This window comes from Neomonachus schauinslandi, chromosome 14 (genome assembly GCF_002201575.2).
Source record: "Neomonachus schauinslandi chromosome 14, ASM220157v2, whole genome shotgun sequence".
NCBI classification, from domain to species: Eukaryota; Metazoa; Chordata; class Mammalia; order Carnivora; family Phocidae; genus Neomonachus; species Neomonachus schauinslandi.
Genome location: NC_058416.1, coordinates 55,644,627 through 55,671,024, shown reverse-complemented (window position 1 = coordinate 55,671,024; position 26,398 = coordinate 55,644,627). Strand labels below are relative to the sequence as shown.

Genomic DNA, 26,398 nt, shown 5'->3' with positions numbered 1-26,398 from the left:
TTTGACCTTTTTCTCATATTAGTATTATTTTGTGTTTTTGCTGTAATAATGTTCTGATGTATATTTTTACTGTCAACTTTTATCATGACTACTTAGCATGTTAATCCTAGAGGGGGAATTACTGGGACGTAGAAGTATAAACTTAAAACAATTATCAATGCTTTTCAGATTTTTATTACTTAAAAATGATATTTTTATTGAATTACAAAGGATAGCTATTGATCTAGAAAATTTGGAAAGCAGAAAAATAAAGTGCAGAGAAAACTGGGAAGAAGCCATAATCCTGGCAGCTAAAGATGACTTCACTTAAGATTTTGATTTACATAATTTTAGTCTTTCACATTTCAATTACGTATTTTACCAAAAAGGATCATTTTGTTTTCTAAACTGCTGTTTTTTTTCCACTAGTAGTGTATCATTAACATAGTCTTTCTCTGACATTAATCTTCTATAATGTAATTTTACAGCCTATTATTAAAATGACACGTTTGTACAATGTATTTAATTAACCCCCTCTTGGTGGACCTGTAGTTTGTTTCCAATGTTTCATTATTATGAGGAGTTCTAGGATAAAAACCCTTGTGTTTGCCCCTTGGGCACATTCACTGTAATCGCATTAAGACAAATTCCTGGAAGCAGAATTGCTGGTTCAGAATTATATATGAATAATTTTTAAGGCTTTTGACATATATTTCCACATTGCCTTCCAAAGGTTGTACCAAGTGACATTCATCCCAAAAAGAGGTATGAAAGCGAAAGGAGATGATACAGATATTTTCAGGTCATTCATCTTAAAATGAACCAAATCATGTTTTAGAAAACCGGTACCTGTTTACTCTTCTTTGAGAGGAGTAAGAAACTACCCATTTTAAGTGTTTATCAGCGGTCTTCTTGGCAGGGGATGTATTCATAGGCCTGTTCTAAAACAGGAGAAACTGCATATGGACTGGTTAGATGACTCTACCACATGCTCATGGAAAGTGAGAGATAAGATTTTTATCAGTTGCTGGGTCTCCTGATGACCTCTTTGATGAATCAGCCTGCTTGTTGAGTTAATCTTCAGTTAGATATTATTTTTCTGTCACTAACTGTTTCAAGAAAAGTCACTGTGTTTTCTTTTCCAGTCCCTTCAGTGACTGCACAAGAAGCGTGGTCGTGGGAACAGTACTTGACAGAACAGAAGGCAACAGCAGCACCTGTTGAACTGTTTTCCAAGGTGAACCACTAACAGTCTTATGTTTTGGCAGGGAATGAATACTTAAGAGAAGTAACTAAAAGGAAATCATTTGCCTACACAGAACATCCAACTTATTTGATTTGTAGGTTTCACTGGAAAATTACATAACGAAGCTAACGGAAGCCTTAGTGATTGAGAGCTGGACTGGAGTGTGCTCTGGAGCTGGACTCCCTGGGTTTGAAACCCAGTGCCACTACCTTCCAGTTCTGTGACCTTGGGCAAGTCATTCAGTCTCTCTGTGCTTCAGTTTCCTCATCTGTAATATAAGGAAATTACCATACCTACCTCCTGGGGTTGTTGGAGGATGAAATCAGGTGTACATGTAGAGGGCATTGGATGCAATGTATGTGCACATAATGAACAATACGTGCTAGTCTTTCTTTGTATTAGCAGATATTACTTGCACAGGACCACCCAAGGATCAGGTTCAAGGGATCTGTTTTGATGTGTTGCATGGAAGTGGTGGGTCAGGCAACGTGTTGGAGGAGACAGTGAAACCCCTTAATTACATTCTACCTGACTCTAACAATGCCAAGAGCAGCCTGTGTGGGCTTGCTTGACCAAGTGACTTTTGGCATGGGGTGCTTGTGACTTCACGGGGATCATCTTTACCCAGGGTACCAAATCTTCTGCTACCCTATCTATTCTTCTTGGTCTGTGTTTTCAATGTTTCAGGGGGATTTATATAAAAAAATTGCATCAGATTTGCATCATTATATTGCATTTTAACTAGCAGTGAGAAGCTAACGCTCCTTATTTACTTTACTTTTCAGGACATTTTTGTTAAGTTACATCTAGTACTTTTTATTATGTAAAAGGACTAGCAATTTTTTTTAAAGATTTGTTTATTTTAGAGAGAGAGAGAGTGCAGCAGGGAGGAGCAGAAGGAGAGGGAGAGAGAATCTCAAGCAGACTCCCCGATGAGCACAGAGCCCAACACAGGGCTCGATCTCATGACCTTGATATCACGACCCCGAGATCAGGACCCAAGCTGAAACCAAGAATCAGACGCTCAACCGACTGAGCCATCCAGGTGCCCCAAAAGGGCTAACAATTTTAATCCTGGCCATGGAAATAGAATGGGGGAGATGTGAAGCAAATAGGGAAAGAAAGAGAAACCAAGTGCTGGCAGCTTACATTTAAGAAATACTAAATATTGGGCGCCTGAGTGGCTCAGTTGGTTAGGCGACTGCCTTCGGCTCGGGTCATGATCCCAGGGTCCTGGGATCGAGTCCCGCATCGGGTTCCCTGCTCTGTGGGGAGCCTGCTTCTCCCTCTCCCACTCTCCCTGCTTGTGTTCCCTCTCTCGCTGTATCTCTCTCTGTCAAATAAATAAATAAAAAAATCTTTAAAAAAAAAAAAAAAGAAATACTAAATATTTCATACTCAGCCCAATCTTCACATCAGATGCCTTTATGGAGCTTTGGAAAACCCAGATGTATGGGTGTTCCTGACACCTATTAACTTAGAACCTCAGCGGGTGGGGCCTGGCACCCTGGAGCTTGAGAACCTCCTCAGGCTTCTGTGTGCAAGATGGAGGCCCAAGGTGGTAGTAGCTTGTAACAGCTGTGCAGTCCCTGCTCAGGCAGGAGTCAGGTCCCTGCTGATTCCTGATGAGACTGTCGTGTGCTGAGACTTAGGGTAAGTTCCCTCGGTAAGGGGTCTCTTCTTCCTTCTCTTTCATGTTTCCTCACAATGTCTGTTCTTAATGTGCTCATGATCAGTCAGTGTTTCATTTCCGAGCATGGAAGGTCCTTAAAGAGAGTTGGCTCTGGCTGGGGCAATCCAGTGCAACCCGTAGTTGCCCTTTCTCTCTGTCTCTGAGCCCATCTTGTGCCCATGCTGTGTGGTCACTGCAGGTCAGGAGGGTGGAGTGGGCAGGCCCCAGATCCAGCTAAGGCCTGTCAGGAGCTGTGAGCCCCAAGGGCAGATGTAGTTCAGCTGGGTCCAGGGTGAGAGGTTCAACCACAGGACACAGGCCAGCCTTGTGACTCAGTGGCTGGGCATGGATGGGATCTCTGTAGGGTCTCAAGGCACCCAGAGACCACAAAAATGTAAGACCAGTCAGTGATTGAGGTCAGGACTTCCATGTAGCAAAATTGGCCATGAGTGATGCAGGGTCTTAGGAATAGGCCCCTGGGTGTCCCTAGACCGGGGTCCTCTCTTCCCTCCATTGAGAATTGAACCACATGTTAGCGTGTTAGGCTGAAATGGACTTTTGTTTCTGGAGCAAGGCAAGTTTCAGCTGTTGGCAGAGAGCTGTTAGATTCTGGTCAGTGCCTGCATTCTTCCCTCAGCTCAGCCAGTGAGTGGATTAACACAGTTTCTCGGTTTCTCCTCTAGGACACCTCAAGGTCCATCAACTAGTGCAAGAACACCCGCAGAACAGAGAATTTCTCCCCCAGTTTTTCCCTCGTGACCTAGTATTAACTAACAAAAACCTCCAAGGGGGCAAATGTGAGATTCCTGTTCCTGAAATAAATCCCTATTTCAACATTGGGAATTGTGTAATAGTAGGTTATGGGTCATAGAACTTGTTCTCCCTTGACTTTATAGAGATCTGACAAGAGAGGTACTGTGAGCACTAAGTAAGGGGACACGTGGCATTGTAAAGGCAGGGGTGGGCTCCCTCTGGAGGGTGTAAGGAGAATCCATGACTCTCTCCACAGAGGACAGATGAGCAGTGAGCAAGGGACGCAGTCTTGGAGGATTCCTTGGCTAGAAATGTGACTTTAAAATATGACTTTCTCAAGCTTGTGGACTCTAATTTTTGTCAACTCTGAAAGTGACCATAAAGTATGAGCACGTGCGAAAGTGGACATGTCTGACCTGTTGGCATGCCTTTCTCTTCACTCAGAATTTAACAGTCAAGCTACTCACGTAATTGAGTAGCTTGACTATCTGTACAAAGCATCGTTTACATGGACTGAAACACTGTGGAGTTTATAACATGGTTGCTTAAAATCTTGCCATCTACTGAGATGTAAGATACGCCTGAAAACATGACAGCAGTGTGAGGTAGAATGTTCATTGTCAGCGTAATGTACAAGTAATGAGTTTCCTAGGTGTTCCGAGCAGAGGTGGTATCTCCTCCAACCCTGAATGAGGAGGAAGAAGCTTACCATTTATTAGGTCTGATTTGTCCTGATAACTGAAGATTCTTGTATTCAAATACAGTGTTACTCTGACTGGACATTTATATTCTGAGATGAGGTGACGTGGTTTATAATTGAAAATAGTGTTCAGTAGAATAAAAAAGGCAGGTAGTTAAGGCCAGTCTTCCAAGAAAGATGATCAGATTGAACTTAGAGTAACATTGTGCTCTTGACTCTTACTGTCCATTTTAATTGTGTAAATATTGTAATAATGGTGTTCAGGTCAGCCAGCTAAGATGGAACTTCTCAGCTTTTGACACCGAAATGTTGAAAATAAAATGAAACAGTTTGCATATCCTGATTGGAAAACTATTAAAAAGATATTGAGTATTGCTTTACTTTTACTATATCATTTCCATCCTAATACTCCAGTTTTAGAAGGTGTACCAGTGACAGACACACAAGTGAGCAGTTCTATCATGCAAATCAGACATGTATTCTACGAAGAAAATGTGTGTGTATATATGTATATATATTCGTGTGTGTATATTTTTAAAAGAGTATGCTTATTTTATTTGTACACAAGCTTTTTGCATATCTATAGGCCTATTTTGAATTTCTTTTTGTACAAGACAAAGTAAAGTGTTTTATAATTTATGGTTTATTTTACCATCTGGGGTAGTGAGTGTACAAGGATATAAACATCTTCTGTTGACAGAAAATATAAAAACATTTTCTCTTCATTACTGGTGAAATGGGCCTATCTTGATTTGATTCAAACTTTAAAATATTTATTTCTTTGGTTTTGAAGTTGGTTTTAAAACTTTTCTCTCTTATCGCTCCCTGCCAGTCATCTAACCATCCACTATATCTCCCTGAAACGTTCTTCCCACCCTGTTGCCCATCACAAGTTCAAATATGCCAGCCTGGAATCCAAGTCCCCACAGTCTAGCCCCATCTGTAGATGCACATGAACACAGAGCTTCTTCCGTGCGGGTCAGCATGTTGCTGCCCTGCTTAACTATTCAGAGTCTATCCAAGCGTGAGGCCTCTATGTCTTTTCTTGTTCTCTGAACTTCGTAGGTCCATGTCCCCCCTTGGGGGGGGGGGCATATTTTAAAGAAAGTCATATTTTAAAGTCACATTTCTAGCCAAGGAATCCTCCAAGACCCTCCCCCTTCAGGAAGCTGTCCCAGCCTGTGCACTCTGACCTGTGGACTTGGCAGCCTCTGTCTGCCCGGCTCCTGCTGGTGGGAGTGAGGCTTGGGAGACAGTGTAGGACCAGCAGGAAGGCAGGTGCTGTTCCTTGTGTTATCTGGCCACGAGCCACAGGGACCTCCACCTGCACCTATCCCAGCATTCTGGGGGCAAGTCTGACCGAGGGAGCATAGCCCTACCTCACCCTAAACCATCCTTGTCCCACAAACCATCCCGGTTGTCCTTAGTGACTGGCCCAGAAGGCTCTGCTTTTTATGCCCAGCAGATGTTTCTGTCTCCCCAGCCAGTGGATGGCCGAGTAGATAGGCTAAATGCGTGCTTAGGCCCCTGCAGGTCAGGGACACTTGAATATTTTAAAATGATTGGTATTTTTTTTTTTAAAGATTTTATTTATTTGACAGAGAGAGACACAGTGAGAGAGGGAACACAAGCAGGGGGAGTGTGAGAGGGAGAAGCAGGCTTCCCGCTGAGCAGGGAGCCCGATGTGGGGCTCGATCACAGGACACTGGGACCATGACCTGAGCTGAAGGCAGACGCTTACACGACTGAGCCACCCAGGCGCCCCAGAAAATGATTAGTATTTCAGAACAAGATGAAAGTCATCATGGAAAAGCTAAAACTCTTGGACTTCTCTGTGGGTCTTTTATAGTGTAGTATATAGTTGTAGTTTGAATTTTATATAGCAAGGGGGTTTTTCTTTTTCTTTTTCTTTTTCTTTTTCTCTTTCTCTCTCTTTCCTTTTCTTTTCTCTTCCCTTCCCTTCCCTTCCCTCCTTTCTTTCTTTCTTTCTTCTTTCACGCTTATGACAAATTGCCATGAACTTAGTGGCTTAGAATAACACATATTTATTATCTTATAGTTCAGGAAGCCGGAAGTCTAAAATGGGTTAGCAGGGTTATGTTCCTTCTGCAGGCTGTAGGGGAGAGTGTGTTTCCTGCCTTTTGTACCTTCTAAACACTACCTGCGTTTCTTAGCTTGTGGGGCCATATCACTCCAACCTCTCTTTCCATGGTCACATCTCCTTCTCTGGTCCTTTGGCCTCCCTCCTGCAAGGACACTTGTGATGACATTGGGCCCACCTGGATAATCCAGGATAACCTCTCCATCTTGAGATGGTCCACTTAATCACATCTGGAAAATCCCTTTCACCATATAACATACCGTATTCACAGGTTCAGGGATTAGGAAGTGGCTGTCTTTGGAAGCCACTGACCACAGGTGCCATCTCCTTCCCATTGCTGTGCTGTCCCCGCCTCTGGCCTGAGTGGCTTCTCATGGCCGGCTCCCTCCCATCCTTCTCCTGTGACCTCTGCAGCACCCCTGTGGCAAAACAAGTAATGTACTAGGGCGCCTGGGTGGCTCCGTTGATTAAGCATTCGACTCTTGATTTCGGTTCAGGCTATGATCTCAGAGTTGTGAGAGATCCAGTCCCGTGTCAGGCTCTGTGCTTAGCACAGAGTCTGCTTGAGATTCTCTCTCTCTCCCTCTGCCCCTCCCCACTCGTTCTCTCTCTCTCTCTCAAATAAATAAATAATAAAATCTTATTTAAAAAAAGCAAGTGACGCATCTTAGTAGCTCAACACATCAGTCCCTCCTTTCTCCGGCCAGCATGCATAGCTGCTTCGCTGTAACCTCTGCTTCCCGAGAGTGCCCTTTCCCCTCTACCAAACTCACTTCTCCACCCCCCAAGGTCAGGGGGCCTAGGCTCCTCCTGCCTCCTGCCTGCTCCTTAGTTTTGTCACTCGGCACCCAACCCTCCCTCCCCTGAGGCGTATGCCATTCTTCCCTACGGTTTCCACTCTTGTTACTTCATTCGATTGTGCGCGTGTGCACCTGTGGGCATGTGCGTGCTCACGTGCTACCCTCCCCAAGCCTCCCCTTTGCTTCTGCCCCGGTCTCCTGCTCATCCTTGGATAGCCTTTGCCCGCGTGAGCCACCTAGTACCTCGCCTGCCTCCACCTGGGGGCCTGCCCCTCCTTCCCAGGGCAGTCCACCTGCTTCCTGCCACACTTGCGTCAATCAGAACTGGACCTCTCCTGCACTGTGGAACTTTCAATCTCACTGTCTGATCCCATCCACTGTCCTTGCAGCCCTCTGTCTCCCTCATTCTCACAGTATCAGTTTTTCCTTTAATTCAGACTTGTGGTTGTTGAATTTGTCCTTTTTCTTCCTTCTGGCTTCACATCTTCCTCTGGCCAGGCGAGGCCCCCTAGTTCCATCATTTCAGCCATTCTCTTGCCAGGATCTTCCACTGCCTTGTCCCCCTGTTCTCCTCTCCCCCCAAAATGCCTGCCAAAATCCCAGCTCTGGATGAATCACATGTGCCTTCTAACTTCTGTACCTAACTAAGCTGCAAAGCCCTGCTAGAGAAGAAGCACAAAGCCTTGCAGATTGGTGGCACTGTAGACCACCAGTCTCTGCTAAGAGGGCAGTGCCTGGCCATCCTTCTGGTTGTCAGTCTGAGTACTCCCTGCTTCCTGGGAAGGCACTTCTCTGAGGCCTCTGCCCTTGCTCCCAGCAGAAGATGTCACTCCCTTGATGGATGTGGTGGGACCTCCCTCCACTCCCTGCCACAAACCTTCACTCACACCTACTTAGACCTCTTTCCCAGGTTGAACCGGGAGAAGTACCCTCCTCATGCCCCTCGTTCCTCTGCCTATGCTCTGGAGCCTTCCCATTTTTGCTTTTCTAGAGAGAACTGATCAACGACCCATCAGTCATCTCATGTCCTGCTTGTAAGTTACCTTTGCTTCTCCTCCACACCAGTCTGTCCTATCTTTAAGAAAGCATACTGGCCCTTAGTCCTGCACTCCCTTTAATAGCTCATCTCCTTAGTCTGCTTTAGCTTTTTGAAATGTTGGCCTGCGTTTTCTCTTTTCTTCATTTTCTAACCTTTTCCTCCTCCAACTCTGCATCCTGGCCTTTACTCCCACCATGACCTGAAACTGTGCCCGTGGAAGTGCCCCCCCCCCCCCCCCCCCCGACCGCCTACCCTGATTTCAAAGCCACAAACATCAGGCCTTGACCTACACTCCCCCTGCTCCGGGATGCTGTCTGCTGTCCGGTGCGGCTTTTGCTTGCTCCCAGCCACTCCTTGCCAGGCACTCCCAAAAATCCGCTTCTCCTGGGCCCCCTTCTGCATGGCCCCTGGGGCGTCTCGTCTACCCCCTTAACTCGAGTTCCGCCTAGACCCAGTGGAGTCTGTAACCTCCTAGACCTCCTCCCCTGGGTGGCCCACAACCGTCTTACACTCAGCACATGCAAAGCCGACTCCCTTTCCCAGTCTGCCTTCGTGAGTCCGCTCATGGGCTCGTGGTCCCTGGGAAGGGCCCTCCACACTCGTTTCACAGTGGCCAGCTGCTGTTCCTGCTCTCTCTGCTCACGTGTGTCTGCTCTGCTCAGGTTTGCCCCTTCATCTCCTTCTCTGTGCCCCTACTACTGCTGCCTTCATGTAGGAGGAAGCCCCCATTTTATTTTCATAGCAGTTGTAACAAAAGTTTCTTAAATGATCTCTCTCTGTCCAGACCAGCCCCACCTTTAACCTTCCTGCACACTGTTGCTGGAATGATCTTTGTAAACTATGATTCTGTTTGTCATTTGTGTACGTAGCATGTCTGACTGCTTTTTCTGTCATTCTGTGTGATTACATGTAGTGTGTTTTGTCTCTGGGTAGAGCTGTAATCTCTGTGAAGACTGACTGGGTTTCTTTCCTTTTTTTAAATTTCTCCCTGCTTCATGATTCTCGGAGAGAGGTGCATTTTGGAGCATCTTTTTATTGGCTTGGTGTTGGTATGTGTGCTGCCTCATTAAGCGCTTTCAGCTTCTTTCCCTTCATTTTATAGAAGAAGGACTCTGTGAAGCGTTTCTCTGGCTCTTAGTTTTTAACTGAAAGTGGACAATAATATTACTCGCTTCTTAGAGACTGTTGAGGAGTTACTTAAAATGTATATACAGTGTTTAGCCCAATACAGTGTCTGACATGTAGTTCACTCTTTTAGATGCAAGAATTCTTAAGATGACACTTCGCAGATTCTAGTCCTTTGCTGTCCCCAGAACCTGCCCTTCTTTTTTTTTTTTTTTTAATTTTATCTATTTATTTGACAGAGAGGCACAGCGAGAGAGGGATCACAAGCAGGGGGAGAGGCAGAGGGAGAAGCAGGCTTCCCGCTGAGCGGGGAGCCCGATGCGGGGCTCGATCCCAGGACCCCGGGATCATGACCCGAGCCGAAGGCAGACGCTTAATGACTGAGCCACCCAGGTGCCCCAGAACCTGCCCTTCTTGACAGCATTCGTTCTGAGCTCTAGGCAGGACCCCGTCTCCCAGGACTCTGTCCTCATCGGGACCGGCCTCCGTTTGACCACAACAGGGCTCTTGGTCGCTCCCCGTCAAGTGTGGCCTCCCAGCTGAGCTGTTCCATCTCAGTCTTCTGATCTCCTGAGCTCCTGAAAACCACTCACTGTTGGAGCTTCATCTGAAACCATAGTGTTGGCAGATACTGCTGTTGTACACCTTGCATGCTCGCTGTGATGCTGGTCCTCCTGCCTTCATGATGGGAACAGAAAATATTTCCTCAGTTGCTCTCCTCTGTCTCCGAAAACAAGGCAGAATCATTATGTTGACTTTGGCATTTCTGCTTTTCCTTCCCCTGCTTTCCTCAGCGACATCTTTATCTCAGACACTCCTTAACACGTTCTTTTATTGTACTAGGTCCCTCCGCCTCTCTTGAAATCTGTAGTAATCTCTAATGATTTGGGAAAGAAATACTTTGTGTCCTGAGAAGGAAATTTCAGCCATCTGTAGGATGATGTGGTGGGGGGGGTTCTTTTGGAAAGGTCTGGGAGTAGTTGGGGAACAAAGACACCTTCCTAATTTAACCACCTAATTGCCCTAGATATAACAGCCTGTTCTCTCTGAGCCTTCCCTTAGTGAAGTCCAAGTGAAAGGAAGAGCTTACACTCTCTCTCTAAATTTAACTTCTGTATCCAGACCCGAATTATGCTTTTAAAAATCTGTTTTTTTTAATATGCCAGTACATTAAATAGAATCTGAAAAACCCATGTCTGTGTTTTGTTTTTGATAAAGTCTGAATATGTGTTTAGCTTTGTGGGCGCAGAAAGATGCTGCCATGAAAATTCATATATTTTATAACCCCCTGTAGAATGATTTCAGACAAGTAGGACCTTTCCAACCAAAACAGTTCAGTCACATGTCAAGTATTTTGTGCTTTGAACATGCTTCCAAATTACTTGATAATCACTGAGAATACTATCATAGTTCTAATATAGATCCTTCTTAGATAATACTTTAAATTATTAATCAGTAGCCACATGATGACCATGCATGACTTTTTTAGTAGTTTAAGAGAAAATGAAATACCTCATTATACTATGAATTCTGATATGTTTAGAATCAGATTATAGCCTAGGTCTATTATTTACTTAAAGTGTGTGCTTGTTTGTTTTCCTATTTGTTTTTGTCTTCTATGTGTATTTTTGCTGCCCCCAGTTTTAAGATAACTTCATTGATATTTAAGAGTTCTCCCAGGAAAGAACACATTTTGTAAAAAAAAAAAAAAAATACTGTGTGTATTATATTCACATGTTTGATTGGGGCTTAAATCCCAAGGCATATTAGGCAGAGAAAGAAGTGTGTTTTAAAACTAGACTGTAGCTTTGAAGTCATTTAAGCTGATTAATGGCTGGGGCTCTGAAGAACAGAGAGAATTCTCATTCATGTTCATTTCTCATGTTCTCTAAAGCTGTAAGTTCTGGGGCAAAACTGAAGATACATCCTGATCTTGCAGCTCAGATATTTTTCCTATTCTTAGTATCCACTTCTCCGTAATGGTGGGATTCAAAGTACCAGAGGCCTGGGAAATAGTTTAGCAGATCTGAAGTAGTGAGGCTGGACAGTCCAATCGGGCTGCTTTCTCCTTACTGGGAGGGGCTTGGAGCCCCCGTAAAGGCTGCTTATCTGCAGTTCCAGCTGGAAGCCGAATGTCATGTTTCAAGATGTTCAGAGGAAGAGAAATTAAAAGAAGAAAATAGTGGTATTCAGGATCAAGAGTAGACAGTTTCCACAGTTTTTTTCCTACAGTTGAAGCAAATTTATATTAGAAGTATCTTTGTCTTTTTACCCTATGAGGGTTTAATCGTTTAGGGAAAAAATATGTGAGCTTATTGCTTTAGACGCTACACTCAGAGATTTGTGGAGTCTACTCATGTTGGCCAGTGAATTATCAGACATCTTCAGAAGTTATTTTCAAAAGTTCTCTCTATGCAGTCCTTTGTTTTATACTGGTGGGTTCTTTCTCTTTGTTTATGAAGATCTTTGTTGGTGTAAAGCTGCCTAAATCCAACAGTGTTCCACCCACTCTGCTATGTGCTTTCTTTTTGTTTCTGAGACTGTAATTCAGTCAGTGGGTAGGTCAGGGTACCTGGATACACACACACACACCTCAGCCAAACTTCCTACTACCAATAAGGTCAGTAGTTCTGGGGAAATGAGAATTTCTGCATCTGAGATTATAGTAGAGTAGATTCACAAAAAAGCAGGAGGAATGGCATCCACTAGCTTACTTGAGAATACTTTTGTTATGCCATGAATTCTGTGTTCTCTTTCTGTAGAATGCTTCTTGGTATAATCTTGGCAACAGTTTGGGATACAGAATTAACCTATGAAAAATGTCCAAAATAACAAGGAAGTAGTCTCTAAAATGAGAGTTTAAAAATACACAATCAGCGATCCTTCACTACTGTCTTAACTGAAGCCTTGCAGCAAGTTATGTTTAATTATGTAGGTGATGATTTTTCCCCATTAGCCTAACAAATAGATGGCAAAAATAGGCATCAGTTTGAAAAAGCAGGATTTGAAGCATGCCTTGTTGCCTGGCCTGTATATCCATGATGAACAGCTGCAGGAACTGCTCATGCCTGCTTATTGAAGACTCCTAAATATGTTGTGTAGTCAGGGGATTGATTAATGACAGATTCCCTTGAAGGACAGCCATGTGGTTCTTAATCTTTTTTTAGGTATTAGACCCTTTTGAACATCTAATGAAAGCTATTGGTAATCTCCTTAGAGAAGTGCTTATATCCATTTGCACACAAATTTTAAAATTTAGGAGGTTTCTAGAATCCCAGAAGACATCATAGATGCCACTCCTGCTCTACCATTGAAACCATGTACCCTATCTCTGCCCCAACATTAAAAACATCTACATTAAGGTGTAGTTTAAGCAAGAATAGAAAAAAATGTGTATACATCCATGATTGTATGCTATGTGTGAGTGCGTGTGTGTATATATGTCTCTATATCTCTATATCCATAGATACAGGTGTATTCAAGGTCTCCTTTTTCTCTGTGATTGAAACAAGAGAAAGCCAGGAGGGATTCTAATATTCTAATATTCCTGGGAGTTTCCATTGTTAGCTCAGGTGAAAATCATAAAGCTCCCAGAGGAGAAAGCAAGGAAAAAGTTTCTTAACCTCTCATAGCTTGCCAGTATTTGCAGTGAATAGACTTAAGATGAAAGATTCATTGCAAGGTACTGTACCTGGGGGGACGTTGAAGCTATAGTAATGCACTAGAAATTTGGAATTGAAAAGTAGGTACAAAAATGTCATTGTTCATGAGCTGTCTATAGAGTCCTTGAAGGTATCAGTCGGTATTGATAACATTATAAAAGTAAAAATTAACACATTATGGAAAATCTGGGTATTTCTTCCAAGCCTGGAACCTGGGTGTGTTTAAAATTCCCTGCCTTCTTCGTTCTCTGCATCCAGCCAGTCCTCAGGTACTACCCATCTTGCCTCCTCGATAGGTCCTGAATCTGCCCCTCCCACCTGGTTCTGCATTGGTCACGGTCCTCTTTGTCACTTGTCCAGGCTTCTGCCATGTTCTGGAATGGAATGGAACTTTGCAGTGAAGCACACAGACCAGGGTTTGAATTCACATTCCAGTTTTTTACTGACTAGCTGTGCAAGTGTGATATGTGTGAATGTCTCCAAGCCTAGATGCAACGTGGGGATTGTAGAGTTCCAATACAGGGGATTTTAAGGCTTCAATGAGCTGAGTTAGATACCTATACGTGGCACATGGCAAACTCTCAATTATCGGTAGATATTAAAAACCTCCTTAACTATCTTTCCTATTTCTAGTCTTGCTGTTTTTTAAATTAATTTCCTACACTGCCACTAATAAGATCTTTATAGAAGGCAAGAATGTTTTCTTCTCCCCTCTGCTTAAAAGCTTTTGCTAGGGCTTCATCGACTAAGAATAAACTGAAAGGTCCTTAACAAGACCTTCTACAAAGCTTCTTGTGACCTGTGTCCTGTCTTCTTCCCTAGCATCGTCATCACTTAATTGTATGTGTGTGCTGATTTTTTAGCTAATTACAATGCCATTTAAAAATTCTAACAAGAAGAGTATAAAAACCAAAGGCTTTTTACCCTGAATAGCCAGAGGAATGTTGAAAAAGAAAAGCAAAGCTGGTGGCATCACAGTTCCGGACTTCCAGCTCTATTACAAAGCTGTCATCATCAAGACAGTATGGTACTGGCACAAAAACAGACACAGAGATCAAAGGAACAGAATAGAGAGCCCAGAAATGGACCCTCAACTCTGTGGTCAACTAATCTTTGACAAAGCAGGAAAGAATGTCCAATGGAAAAAAGACAGTCTCTTCAACAAATGGTGTTGGGAAAATTGGACAGCCCCATGCAGAAGAATGAAACTGGACCATTTCCTTACACCACACACAAAAATAGACTCCAAATGGTTGAAAGACCTCAATGTGAGACAAGAGTCCATCAAAATCCTAAAGGAGAACACAGGCAGCGACCTCTTCGACCTCAGCCGCAGCAATTTCTTCCTAGAAACATCCCCAAAGGCAAGGGAAGCAAGGGCAAAAATGAACTATTGGGACCTCATCAAGATAAAAAGCTTTTGCAAAGCAAAGGAAACAGTCAACAAAACCAAAAGACAACCGACAGAATGGGAGAAGATATTTGCAAATGACATATCAGATAAAAGGGCTAGTATTCAAAATCTGTAAGAACTTCTTAAACTCAACACCCAAAGAACAAATGATCCAATCAAGAAATGGGCAGAAGACATGAACAGACATTTTTCCAAAGAAGACATCCAAATATCCAAGAGACACATGAAAAAGTGCTCAACATCGCTTGGCATCAGGGAAATCCAAATCAAAACCTCAATGAGACACCACCTCACACCAGTCAGAATGGCTAAAATTAACAATTCAGGAAACGACAGATGTTGGTGAGGATGCAGAGAAAGGCGAACCCTCCTACACTGTTGGTGGGAATGCAAGCTGGTGCACCCACTCTGGAAAACAGTATGGAGGTTCCTCAGAAAGTTGAAAATAGAGCTACCGTATGATCCAGCAATTGCACTACTGGGTATTTACCCCAAAGATACAAATGTAGGGATCTGAAGGGGTACGTGCACCCTGATGTTTATAGCAGCAATGTCCACAATAGCCGAACTATGGAAAGAGCCAAGATGTCCCTCAACAGATGAATGGATAAAGAAGATGTGGTATATATATATACAATGGAATATTATGCAGCCATCAAAAGGAATGAGATCTTGCCATTTGCAATGACGTGGATGGAACTGAAGGGTATTATGCTGAGTGAAATAAGTCAAACAGAGAAAGACATGTATCATATGACCTCACTGATATGAGGAATTCTTAATCTCAGGAAACAAACAGGGTTGCTGGAGTGGTGGGGGGTGGGAGGGATGGGGTGGCTGGGTGATAGACATTGAGGAGGGTATGTGCTATGGTGAGCTCTGTGAATTGTGTGAGACTGTTGAATTGCAGACTTGTACCTCTGAAAAAGATAATACATTATATGTTAAAAAAAAAGCCAACATATTATTATTTATTATGTATGGTGATTAACATAACATAATAAAATAAAAAAATGTAAAATAAAAAAACCCATAACATAATAAAAAATAAATAAAAGGCTTTTTCTGTTGTTCCCCTCTCTAGGTGAACCACTCAAAATAATTTGACATACATATTTCCATGTCTGTATATATTTAGTTATGTAGATATGTGAATAATGCTTATATAAATAGTTGTGTTTTAATCATCTAGTGCTTGCTTTATATTTATCAGTATGTCATGGCTATCATGACACCTCAGCGGATTGAGGTCTATGTCTTGCTTTTTTTTTTTTTTTAAGATTTTATTTTTAAGTCATCTCTACACCCAACATGGGGCTCGAACTTATAACCCGAGATCAAGAATCGCATGCTACACCGACTGAGCCAGCCAGGTGTCTCAGTCTTGCTTTTGCAATAGCTGCATTGTATTTCATTGTATTGTGTCTGTTTTCTCTCCATCTAAAATTATTTTTACATACGATGTTGTGGTAGGCATATAATTGAACTATTCTCCTCAAATGGATAGTCATGTGCATGTGTCCTAATGACATTTATCTTTATTCTCCTGACTCAAAATTGCCACCTTTATATTAAATTCTCATATGACATTTGGGGATCATTTAATGGTCAGATAGCACATATTCAGACCACCAACTTTAGTTTATTTTATTATGTTATGTTAGTCACCATACTAGTTTTTGATGTAGTGTTTCATGATTCATTGTTTGCGTATAACACCCAGTGCTCCATGCAGTATGTGCCCTCCTTAATACCCATCACCAGGCTAACCCATCCCCCCACCCCCCTCCCCTCTAAAACCCTCAGTTTGTTTCCCGGAGTCCATAGTCTCTCATGGTTCGTCTCCCCCTCTGATTTTTCCCCCTTCATTTTGCCTTCCTTCTCCTAACGTCCTCCATGCTATTCCTTATGTTCCACAAATAAGTGAAACCATATGATAATTGACTTTCCCTGCTTGACTTATTTCACTTAGCATAATCTCCTCCAGTCCCGTCCATGTTGATGTAAAAGTTGGGTATTCATCCTTTCTGATGGCTGAGTAATATTCCATTGTATATATGGACCACATCTTCTTTATCCATTCATCTGTTGAAGGGCATTTTGGCTCTTTCTAAGTTTAAATTATAAAAGTTTGAAAATGTTGAAGTCCTTAGTTAGTGAATGGGATGGTATTGATTTACTATACTGACTACTCACTCATACACTAAAGCCAGATACACACTGTGGTCTCAGGCACATTATATAACCTTTTGTGCCCCAGTTTCATTCTCTGCAAAATGTACATAATCCCTACTTCATAGGACTTTTATGACGATTTAATGAATTGGTATTTGTAAAGTGCTTAGAACAGGATTTGGCCCAGAGTTAAGTGCTATGTAAGTGCTTGTTGTATAAAAGCCATCTGTATATGGCCTGATTGATAAAGGATAGCTCAGGCTCTATGCCTATTCCTTCTTATTCCTTATTCTTCATTTTTGCTTAGTGAGATAATTGTACCTAACTATTATAGGTTGTTGGCTATGATAGCGAGTGTTTGGTGGTTCTTCAGATAGATCTCTGTTGTCCTGGATATATTGATCAAACATAAGCTCAGACTCCTTTTGTTTTATCAAATGCTAAGCCAACAAGAATACCACACTCAAAACCTGGCAGGTGGGCTCTCTACTTCCTATAACTTCTTTTTAGTTGTATTTGTCTTAGGAAAATATTTCTTTATGTTCCCTTCTGCAGTATTTGAATGATTTTTTTAATGCTATCAATAACATGATTGTTCCCCCCCGCCCCCCCCCACTGAGTAAAGAAAATCAAAAGTGTTGACCAAGAGTTAAATTCTCTTTGGTCAAGCTGTCTATATCCCAGTTTGCCTACATAAGACTTCTTGTGATCTCACCTGTCACACTTAAAATTGTGACATTTCAGCTTAGGAGATACACATTGAGACAGTTTGAGATTTTGAAGATGTTGCTGAGATAAACCAGAGAAGAAGACCACTGGACTCATGGCGGTGGTCTTTGGTGTTCTAAGAAATCTTGTTTCATCATCTGCATTTAAACTTTGTATGAACGGGGCGCCTGGGTGGCTCAGTTGGTTAAGCGGCTGCCTTCGGCTCGGGTCATGATCCTGGAGTCCCGGGATCGAGTCCCACATCGGGCTCCCTGCTCGGCAGGGAGTCTGCTTCTCCCTCTGACCCTCCTCCCTCTCATGCTCTCTGTCTCTCATTCTCTCTCTCTCAAATAAATAAGTAAAATCTTTTTTTTTTTTTAAAGATTTTATTTATTTATTTGAGAGAGAGAATGAGAGAGAGCACATGAGAGGGAGGAGGGTCAGAGGGAGAAGCAGACTCCCTGCCGAGCAGGGAGCCCGATGTGGGACTCGATCCCGGGACTCCAGGATCATGACCTGAGCCGAAGGCAGCCGCTTAACCAACTGAGCCACCCAGGCGCCCAATAAATAAAATCTTTAAAAAAAAATAAAATTTGTATGAATGTCTTTCACTTTGACAACCATCATGTGAAGGTTTGCGAACCAGCGGCCTGTCGTCCTGGACTTGTCCTTTGCATGGCATGCTAAAAGTGTGTGGCTTCAGTGGCTTTGATTCCCTTGCATGCCTAATTTCTCCCATTTCTCTTGATACTGAATTAAGATCAGGAAAATATGTTGCCTGCCAACTCTTGCCTGTGAATAAAATAGAATGCCTGTGGGCATGCAGATAGAATCTTCCATTTAGAGAATTGACACTGCTCAGTAACACATATCTAGCTACTGCTCTGCTGGTGCTGATGGCCACCAACCTTCTGCAGTCTCTGCAGAGTGGCTCAAAAATAATCAGTACAGCCATAACCTCTCTGTTCTTGTAATGAGGTTCTCAGTGATAAACAGAGTAAAGTGTCCAGAATTTCTCACATATTATCTACCAAGAGTCCAAGAGCTGTTTACATGGTACATTTGTAACTTTGGAGCAGAGATCTACTGGCACACACACGTGATGAGTGCCTTATGCATTGTACTTCATAAAGGAATTTTGCTGTTAGCCTCTCTGCTTTTCTTTAGGCATGACGTTTTGTTTTGTTTGGGGTTTTTTTTTTATTTTTGTTTTCTCTAATGCTCGGGCTCATTTTATTTTTTAGTAATAGTATGTAATTTGTACCTGCTTTTGCTATGAGGTATAGAACTTGGAATAATTCTTCTCTATCATTAGTGACAAAATTCATTATTTTGCAAATGTCTGGGAAAAGAAAATGAAGCAAAACAGCTTAACTTCTGTACCCAAGAGCACTTGGCACATCCTTGGAAATGCCTTTAAGACCTTCCATGGCCTTGAGCCAGGTTTTGTTTTGCTTGTTCTGTTTCCACGTCTGTCCTCTAATGTGGAACGAATAGTTGGCCGGCTTTCAGAAGATTTGGGCCCTATCATCTGCTACCAGACCAGGTTGTGTGACCTTGAGAAAGTCTCTTCACCTCTCTGGGTTTGAGTTTATTTATCTCTAAAAGTTGTTTTTCAGGTCTACAGACCTTATGATTTTTTATGACTGAATCTGACAGACTATTGTTTGCTTTCGTGTGTGATTTCAGTTCCCTTTTGTCACCATAAAATATAATTTTATAGCATGGCTATCAATTATGTTCGTAAAATATATGATTTTTAGAAAGGAAAAAAATTAAGTCTGCTATGAATAAACCCTTAAGCAGAAAAGAGACCGATGAAAGACAATGCTATTTCTCACTAAATGCTGCCTTTCAGATTGTTAAAATGAATGTTTTGTTTTGTATTTGAAACCCTCCAAAGAAGCTGTGGCTGTTTTAGCCATGTAGTATTCCTTGCAGTGTTACCTAAAGCTCCCAGATTTCACTTGAGAAATGCTCTGAAAATGCTGACAAGGGGCGCCTGGGTGGCTCAGTTGGTTAAGCGGCTGCCTTCGGCTCAGGTCATGATCCTGGAGTCCCGGGATCGAGTCCCACATCGGGCTCCCTGCTCAGCGGGGGGTCTGCTTCCCCTTCTGCCCTCTTCCCTCTCGTGCTCTCTGTCTCTCATTCTCTCTCTCAAATAAATAAATAAAATCTTTTTTAAAAAATGCTGACAAGAATAACTGTGATCGGGCGCCTGGGTGGCTCAGTCGTTAAGCGTCTGCCTTCGGCTCAGGTCATGATCTCAGGGTCCTGGGATTGAGCCCTGCATCGGGCTCCCTGCTCAATGGGAAGCCTGCTTCTCCCTCTCCCACTCCCCCCCGCTTGTGTTCCCTCTCTCGCTGTGTCTCTGTCAAATAAATAACATCTTAAAAAAAAAAAAAAAGAAAAAAAGAATAACTTTGATCATCCTAACTCCTGGCTGTGAATTGTTGTCCTGTCTTGAATTTATCATTCACATGTGTGAAAAGAGGGCATGGTCTGTTCCATATAATACTGACTAGTTCCTCCCCGTCCCCAATTTTCTATCTTTCAGTTTTGTGAAAACACGAGAAATGTCCTCTCAGTTTTTACAGCTTCTTAAATTTCCTTCCAGCATTATTGATCTATTCCCTGTGGTCTCTCCTTCCCCTTTGTTTTCTCATCAGTGTTGGGTGTACGTGCATGCATGTGTGTTCAGTGCTTTTGAAGTTAACCAAGAGATTTCAAAGCAGTGAACAGGAGGCAGTCACATAAAACCTGTTATATACAGTCTGCTGGGAACAGGGTAGATGTGAGAAGAAGGGCTGGGGGAATTAAACACACACATGACATTTATTTTTGCAGAAATAAAGTATTTCTGAGAAATCATTCATTCTTGCCATTTCATTTTTGGGTTTTTGTCATCCTTTAAGTTTTTCCTTGGAAGCTTCTAAAATGATCTGTGAATGTTCTTAACGACATTTTACAAGCCAATTCATGAAGATTTAAAAACAAGTTCATGTTCGTATGAAAAGGGCACACACTCAACTGTCAAAGAAGGGTGAGTGAACTGTGGTACTTACACAGAGTGGGGTGTGATGCAGCTGTGACCAAGATTGTGCGCAATCACTGTGACCTGACATGGAGTGGTTCCAGGGGAGATTAGGACACATGCAAAAGAGCATATATAGTATGCTACCTTTTGTGTGAGAAGGAAGGGAAAAATAAGGCAAAACATAAACATAGCTGTTTATTTTTACAAAAAGAAACCCAGGAAGGATAGACCAGAAAACAGTGAGGTTGGTTACTGCTAAAGAGGTGGAATGGGGTGGACAGTATATGGGAGGGAGAGACACTTCTTTGAGAACCTTTTGTTTGTTTGTTTTTTTTTAGCTTGAACTTTTGGAAGGATATTAACATTCTACATATTAAGAAATAAAAATAAATCATTAAGAACTGAAAGCACATTTAAATCAATGAACTTAACCATATTTCAAATGAATACCTTAACTGCACTAAAGAGAGAGAAAAACATGAATCCAAGTAGGATATAAACACAGTTTTTAACTGTATACCCCATTCATGGATGGCAGAGCAGGGAGGGAGAATTGCAAACAAATCCTGAAATCTGTCTGTAGATTTGTTTATTATAGTAGTGTGGATAAAATAGTCCTGAAACTCTAATAGATATGCTATAGGATTTAGTATATGAGTAAATGTGTTGACCTGGTTGGAGAAGAAAGACAAAAATCGATGGGAAAAGGCAGAAGGAAACCTTTGGGGATGGGTTGGAATTAGATGTATCTGTATGAACTTAGGATTTGTAAAATATACATAAGTATGCACATATGTACAACTATGTGTAAATGTTTATGTATGTATGTATATGTGTGTTTTGTATGTAACTATATAGTGAAAGAATTGGACAACACTGTGATTGTGTGATCAAAATCAACATCACCAGTGAGGGGATGCATGGACATCATGCGACTCCAGAGGTGATATCCTGAGGACACATCATCAGCCATGGAGTATACTAGCAGAGAATGCATAACCTGAATCTAATCATGGGGAAACATCAGACACATCCAGAATGATGAGCTTTCTATTTAAAAAAATGGGGGAGGGAAAAGTGTTTTTTTTTAAAAAAGATGTTGATGTTATAAAAGATAAAGAAATAGTATGGAAAAGGTTCCAGATTAAGGTAGACTAAAGAGACATATCAACTAAATTTAATATCTGACCCTACCCTGAATCCCATTGTGGAGGGGGAAAATGTTATAAAGAGCCTTGTTGGATAAATTGGAAACATTGGAATATGAATGGGAGATTAGTTAAAAGTTTATAAATGTTAAATTTGCAGAAGTTGGTAACTGAACTGTTGTTACATAAGAGAATGTTCTCATTCTCAGGGAAAGTACACTGTCTGCTCTTAAGGGAAAATCATTTAGTATAGGGTAAAGGGCCCTCAAATGATTCAGAAACAGTCATATGTACATGTGGATATATATGTTTATCTATGTCTATATCTGTGTACAGGCACAGATAGGAGAGAGAGAGAGAGAACAAACAGAAATGATAAAACAAATGAGGTTTCTACTGTTGTTAACAATAAAGGAGTCCAGGAAAAGGCTATGCATGTTCTTTGTATTATTTTGTTCTTGCAACTTCTCTTTTAAGTTTGACATTATATCCAAATGAAAAGATTTTTTTCAAAAGAATAAAAATAAACACTAATATGCTTACCAGTAATAAAGAGTAATAAAATTAGTGATTAAAAAGCAGCTCTTGTTCTAATAGAACAGATTTTAATCATCACTTTCTATTAGTATGCTTATAATTTATTAGCAATTAAGAATAATTGACTAGTAATGCTGAATCTGCTCAAAACTGCTCAAAAGTAATAATAATATAGCAAGGCTGTGGGAAACAAGGCTAGTATTAATGAAAATATGAATGGGAACACATTAGAAAGTCTGTTACAAAGTAGATTCCATTTACAGTAGCAATAAACATTAAAACGTATACAGAAATAAATATAAAGCATTTCTGAAGCCTATTTGAAAATTTTAATAACATGTCGATTTGAAAATTTTAAAAACATCTTGGACAAACAAAATGATTAGATTAAATGGAGAGGGAACAAGTTCCTGAATAAGAAAACTCAATATGATAAAGATTGCTCTCCACATAAGAGTCATAAGCAAATAAGACAATGTGATATAGGCAGATACACCAATGAACAGAATAGAAAGGCCAGAAGTAGACCCACAAATTTGTGGAAACATGATATAACAGAGGTAACTTTGCTGATAATGAAAGTATGGACTATACAAAAAATTTTGTTGAATACTCTGTTTTCCATATAAAAAATAGATGTTAGCTCACACCATAGAACAAAATTAATTCCAGTTGCATTATAGATTTAAATATGAAGAACAGACGTTTTAAAAGAACACTAGGAGAATGTCCGTGTAACTTCAGGATTGTGAGGGAATTCATAGGTTAGATGTGTACACTGTACAGGGAATAATTGATATATTTCACTACATTAAAATAAAAATCTCTACAACAAAATCCTCATAAAGCAAAGAGCCAACTCACATACTGGGAATAGGTAATCATTATAATCAACAAAGGATTGTTTCCAGAGTACAGGAAGAGTTCCTTAAAATCACTAAGGAAAAATGGGCAAAAGGAATAAATGAGGAGTTCATAGGACATGTAGTTTCTCATATGAACTGTTTCCTAGGTAATGATAAAATGATCAAAATGATCAAACGATCTTCGAGGGCCAAATATAGAAAAGCAGCCATCGATCTTTAGCTATATCACTGAGCTTCCGAGCCCATACAGTAAGTTCTTGATTGTATGCATAGCAACACCAGGTGTTTTAATATCGAACTGTGAAGGTATTTCAGTAGCTAATGTTATATCATGAAATTTCGTAGGACCAATCCTTTCCGGAGCATGAAAATGGTTTTCAGGTTGGAATGAGATTAGAAGGCATTGACCCCCGACATCCATCTGTATTCTGTGTGCTTTCTGTAGCTGAGGTAAGAGATGGTGTTATTGTCTTGGGCTGAGTGCACAGTGACAGAAGAGAATTTTCTAGAGAATAATGAATTTGAGTGCTTTCGATTATAAACAAGTTCCAGTACATCATGGATTTATTTTAGTCAGTGATGGGTGAAATATGTTCTTAATGAATTTTTTCCTTCTCTGAAGATTAATCTTTTAATAAGTCTCTCATCGCTAGCAGTTACCCTTGATTCAGTTGGTAAATAGTTTTCATCTGAGGTTGATAACAATCAGTGAATCCCACAGTGTTGCTTTTGTCTGTTAAAAGAGACATAATTATTCAAGTTTTAGCTGAACTAATTAGAAATGTATATGAAAAATATCCATGCACATGAATTATCTATTTATATAAATATAAGCATTTTATGAAAATTATGTAGAATGAAGAGCCATTGATGAAAGTAAATGGCTTATAAAATGTAATATTTACTAAACATTTTACATTATTAAAATGATGGAAGACGTCTATATTTTTAATCATATCACGTAAAAGACCCTATTCACTTAATTTACTGATTGATTATAGCTATTAAACTTGTATAGCATGTCTTAAGGATGTATTCTGCACTGTTTTATGATTTCCTTTATTGAGTATGCTGGATCCATACGTTAGAGTTTAAACAAAGCCATGCCCATTTTGTTTTGCTCTGCACTTTAGCTTATACTATCGTGGGACAGCAGGAGATGGGGTTTCCAAGAGCAATATTTGACAGGTATTGAATGAACAAATAAACTCTTCAATTGATGGAGATGTAAATTGACCTCAGATTTCTAGACTGAGTAAAAGGCTTAATTTTTTTACAGAAAAAATTCTGGATACTTGAAAGATCGTGTCTGTTGGCATTTTGTTTTATTCAGATGTCATCTCTAAATTTGCTTTTTAATACAAGCGCATTTAGATGGGAGGGTTGGTTTATATTTGTTGATGGCACTGACAGGATATATGAATATTTTGTTATTTTGTGTACCCTTCAAACACATGACACTTAGTGAAGGATTATAAACATTCCATTTTACAGGTGTGTGGTTACCGCCTCAGACTTCACTTTGATGGTTATTTAAGCTGCTATGATTTTTGGACCAATGCTGGTTCCCCTGACATTCATCCGGTAGGGTGGTGTGAGAAGACCAAACACGAATTGCACATCCCTAAGGGTAAGCCAGGATGGAAAGAGAGTTGGTTTTATTTTAACAACATTTCATAAAATACTAACAAGAGAGCCTGGTGTGAATTGATTTTCAAAATGAAAGTTTAATCCCCAAAAAGCAGTAAAACTACAAGGATGCCAATTTTAGAAGTGAATAAATGTCTTTAAAAGAAAAGTATCGGGACGCCTGGGTGGCTCAGTCGGTTAAGCGTCTGCCTTCGGCTCAGGTCATGATCCCAGAGTCCTGGAATTGAGTCCTGCATTGGGCTCCTTGCTCAGCGGGGAGTCTTCTTCTCCCTCTCTTCCCTGCTCGTGCTTTTTCTTGCTATCTCTGTCTCTCTTTCTCAAATAAATAAAATCTTAAAAAAAAAAAAAAGAAAAGCATCAATGACTGCTTAGGTCAAATATACTGATAAGGTACCTACGGCAGAAATAAAATCTTATGACTTAACATAAAGTTTATGAAACCTTAGAAGGAATGAAGAAACTTATTTTACATCACGGTTGAAATGAACTATTTCACTTAGTCACTGATGCTGTATAGTGAGGAAAATTGATTCACTGTATATTGTTTGTTTTAAATAAATCATGGAAAAGAGGTAATGATGAAAGAGAAGAGGATTTCACTGCTTCCTTTTGACGGGAATCAAAAATCTCATCTTTGTCTCTTGTTATGTGTGAGAGGAACTTGGGCTTGGCAGATGTGATTGAAGCCTTTTTTATTTGTTGTGTGCTGGTGAGGTGAGGCTTTGATCAGTCAAGATGCCCATGGGCCCATTTCCTTGCACAGCCACCTTCTGTGTATGGGCTCCTACTTGGATGCTAGAGTATTTGATGATGGTGGCACTTCTGGGAGTCAATATATAGTCATTTTACTGACCAACTCAGAGTGTCCTTCTGGGATCCATCCCTGAGACCAATGGCAGAATCTTTAAGATTGCTGGATGTCATGAAAGCCGGTCACGGTCTCATTTTTAGTAGGTCTTTATGGGGCCCTTGCTGTATGCAGTCACTGGGGATAGAGCCGTGAATAAAATAAACCATCTCTGTCTTCATGGGGCTTTCATTCCAGGGAGGCGAAGAGTCAGACAAAGGTAAGCTAGGGTGTCAAGCAGTGACAGGGTTGGGGGTGGGGGACAGAGAGTGTGCTCAAGAAGGGCGTGAGAATGTGAGGTCCCACGGATAGGTGGATGAGGTGAGGGAAGTCAGTGAGGCTGGGCAGAGGGCTGTCAGAGAGAAAAGCAAGAGTAGACGCCCTGGGGCTGGAGCCTCCAGCCGGCCCAGTGAGGAATCTCAAGGAGATGAATGTGGCTGGAGCAGAGAAGCAAGGGCAAGAGGTGGGAGATGAAGTTAGAGGTATAGCCCTCGCCTTGGAGGCTGTGGAAGGAGCCTGACTTTTATTCTGTGTAACACTCAACCAGAAACTATTTACTGAGCCCCTCTTGTTTGGGCCAGCACTGTGTGAGCACTTTAGGGCACATGGAGGGGAAGATCAGTAAAGAAGGGGAAACACGCAAAGATACGCAGCAGAAAGCTGTTGCTGCCAAATGGTCTTTGGATTGTGAAGGGGTTTCTGTAATTTTCCCAAGTGCCTGGCACCCTGGATTGTTGCATCATCAGGACCTCTGATGTTCTCAGTGACATGGCTTCTTCAGGAGTGATGATGAGCTCAGGAACTTTTATCTCTTCCCTTTGCCCATTTTGGAAAGCCTTACTAAGAGATGAGACTCCCATCAGGCCACCAGGGGACCAATTCTAGATCTTAATGAATTTAAAAAATTTGTAAGGGAATGATACGCATAATGGGAAGTCA

The 26,398-nt window shown here is 41.3% G+C and overlaps 1 protein-coding gene across 1 annotated transcript in view; it reads left to right on the top strand.

The window, feature by feature from the left end:
* The first annotated feature begins 967 nt into the window (after positions 1-967).
* Positions 968-26,398, top strand: part of L3MBTL4 (L3MBTL histone methyl-lysine binding protein 4) — a 331,186-nt gene continuing 305,755 nt past the window's right edge. Inside the window, exons 1-4 of the mRNA XM_044921260.1 lie at positions 968-980; positions 1,125-1,216; positions 23,308-23,412; positions 24,457-24,592. Of these exons, the coding sequence (XP_044777195.1) occupies positions 968-980; positions 1,125-1,216; positions 23,308-23,412; positions 24,457-24,592 (346 nt within the window). The remainder of the gene's footprint in view (positions 981-1,124; positions 1,217-23,307; positions 23,413-24,456; positions 24,593-26,398) is intronic.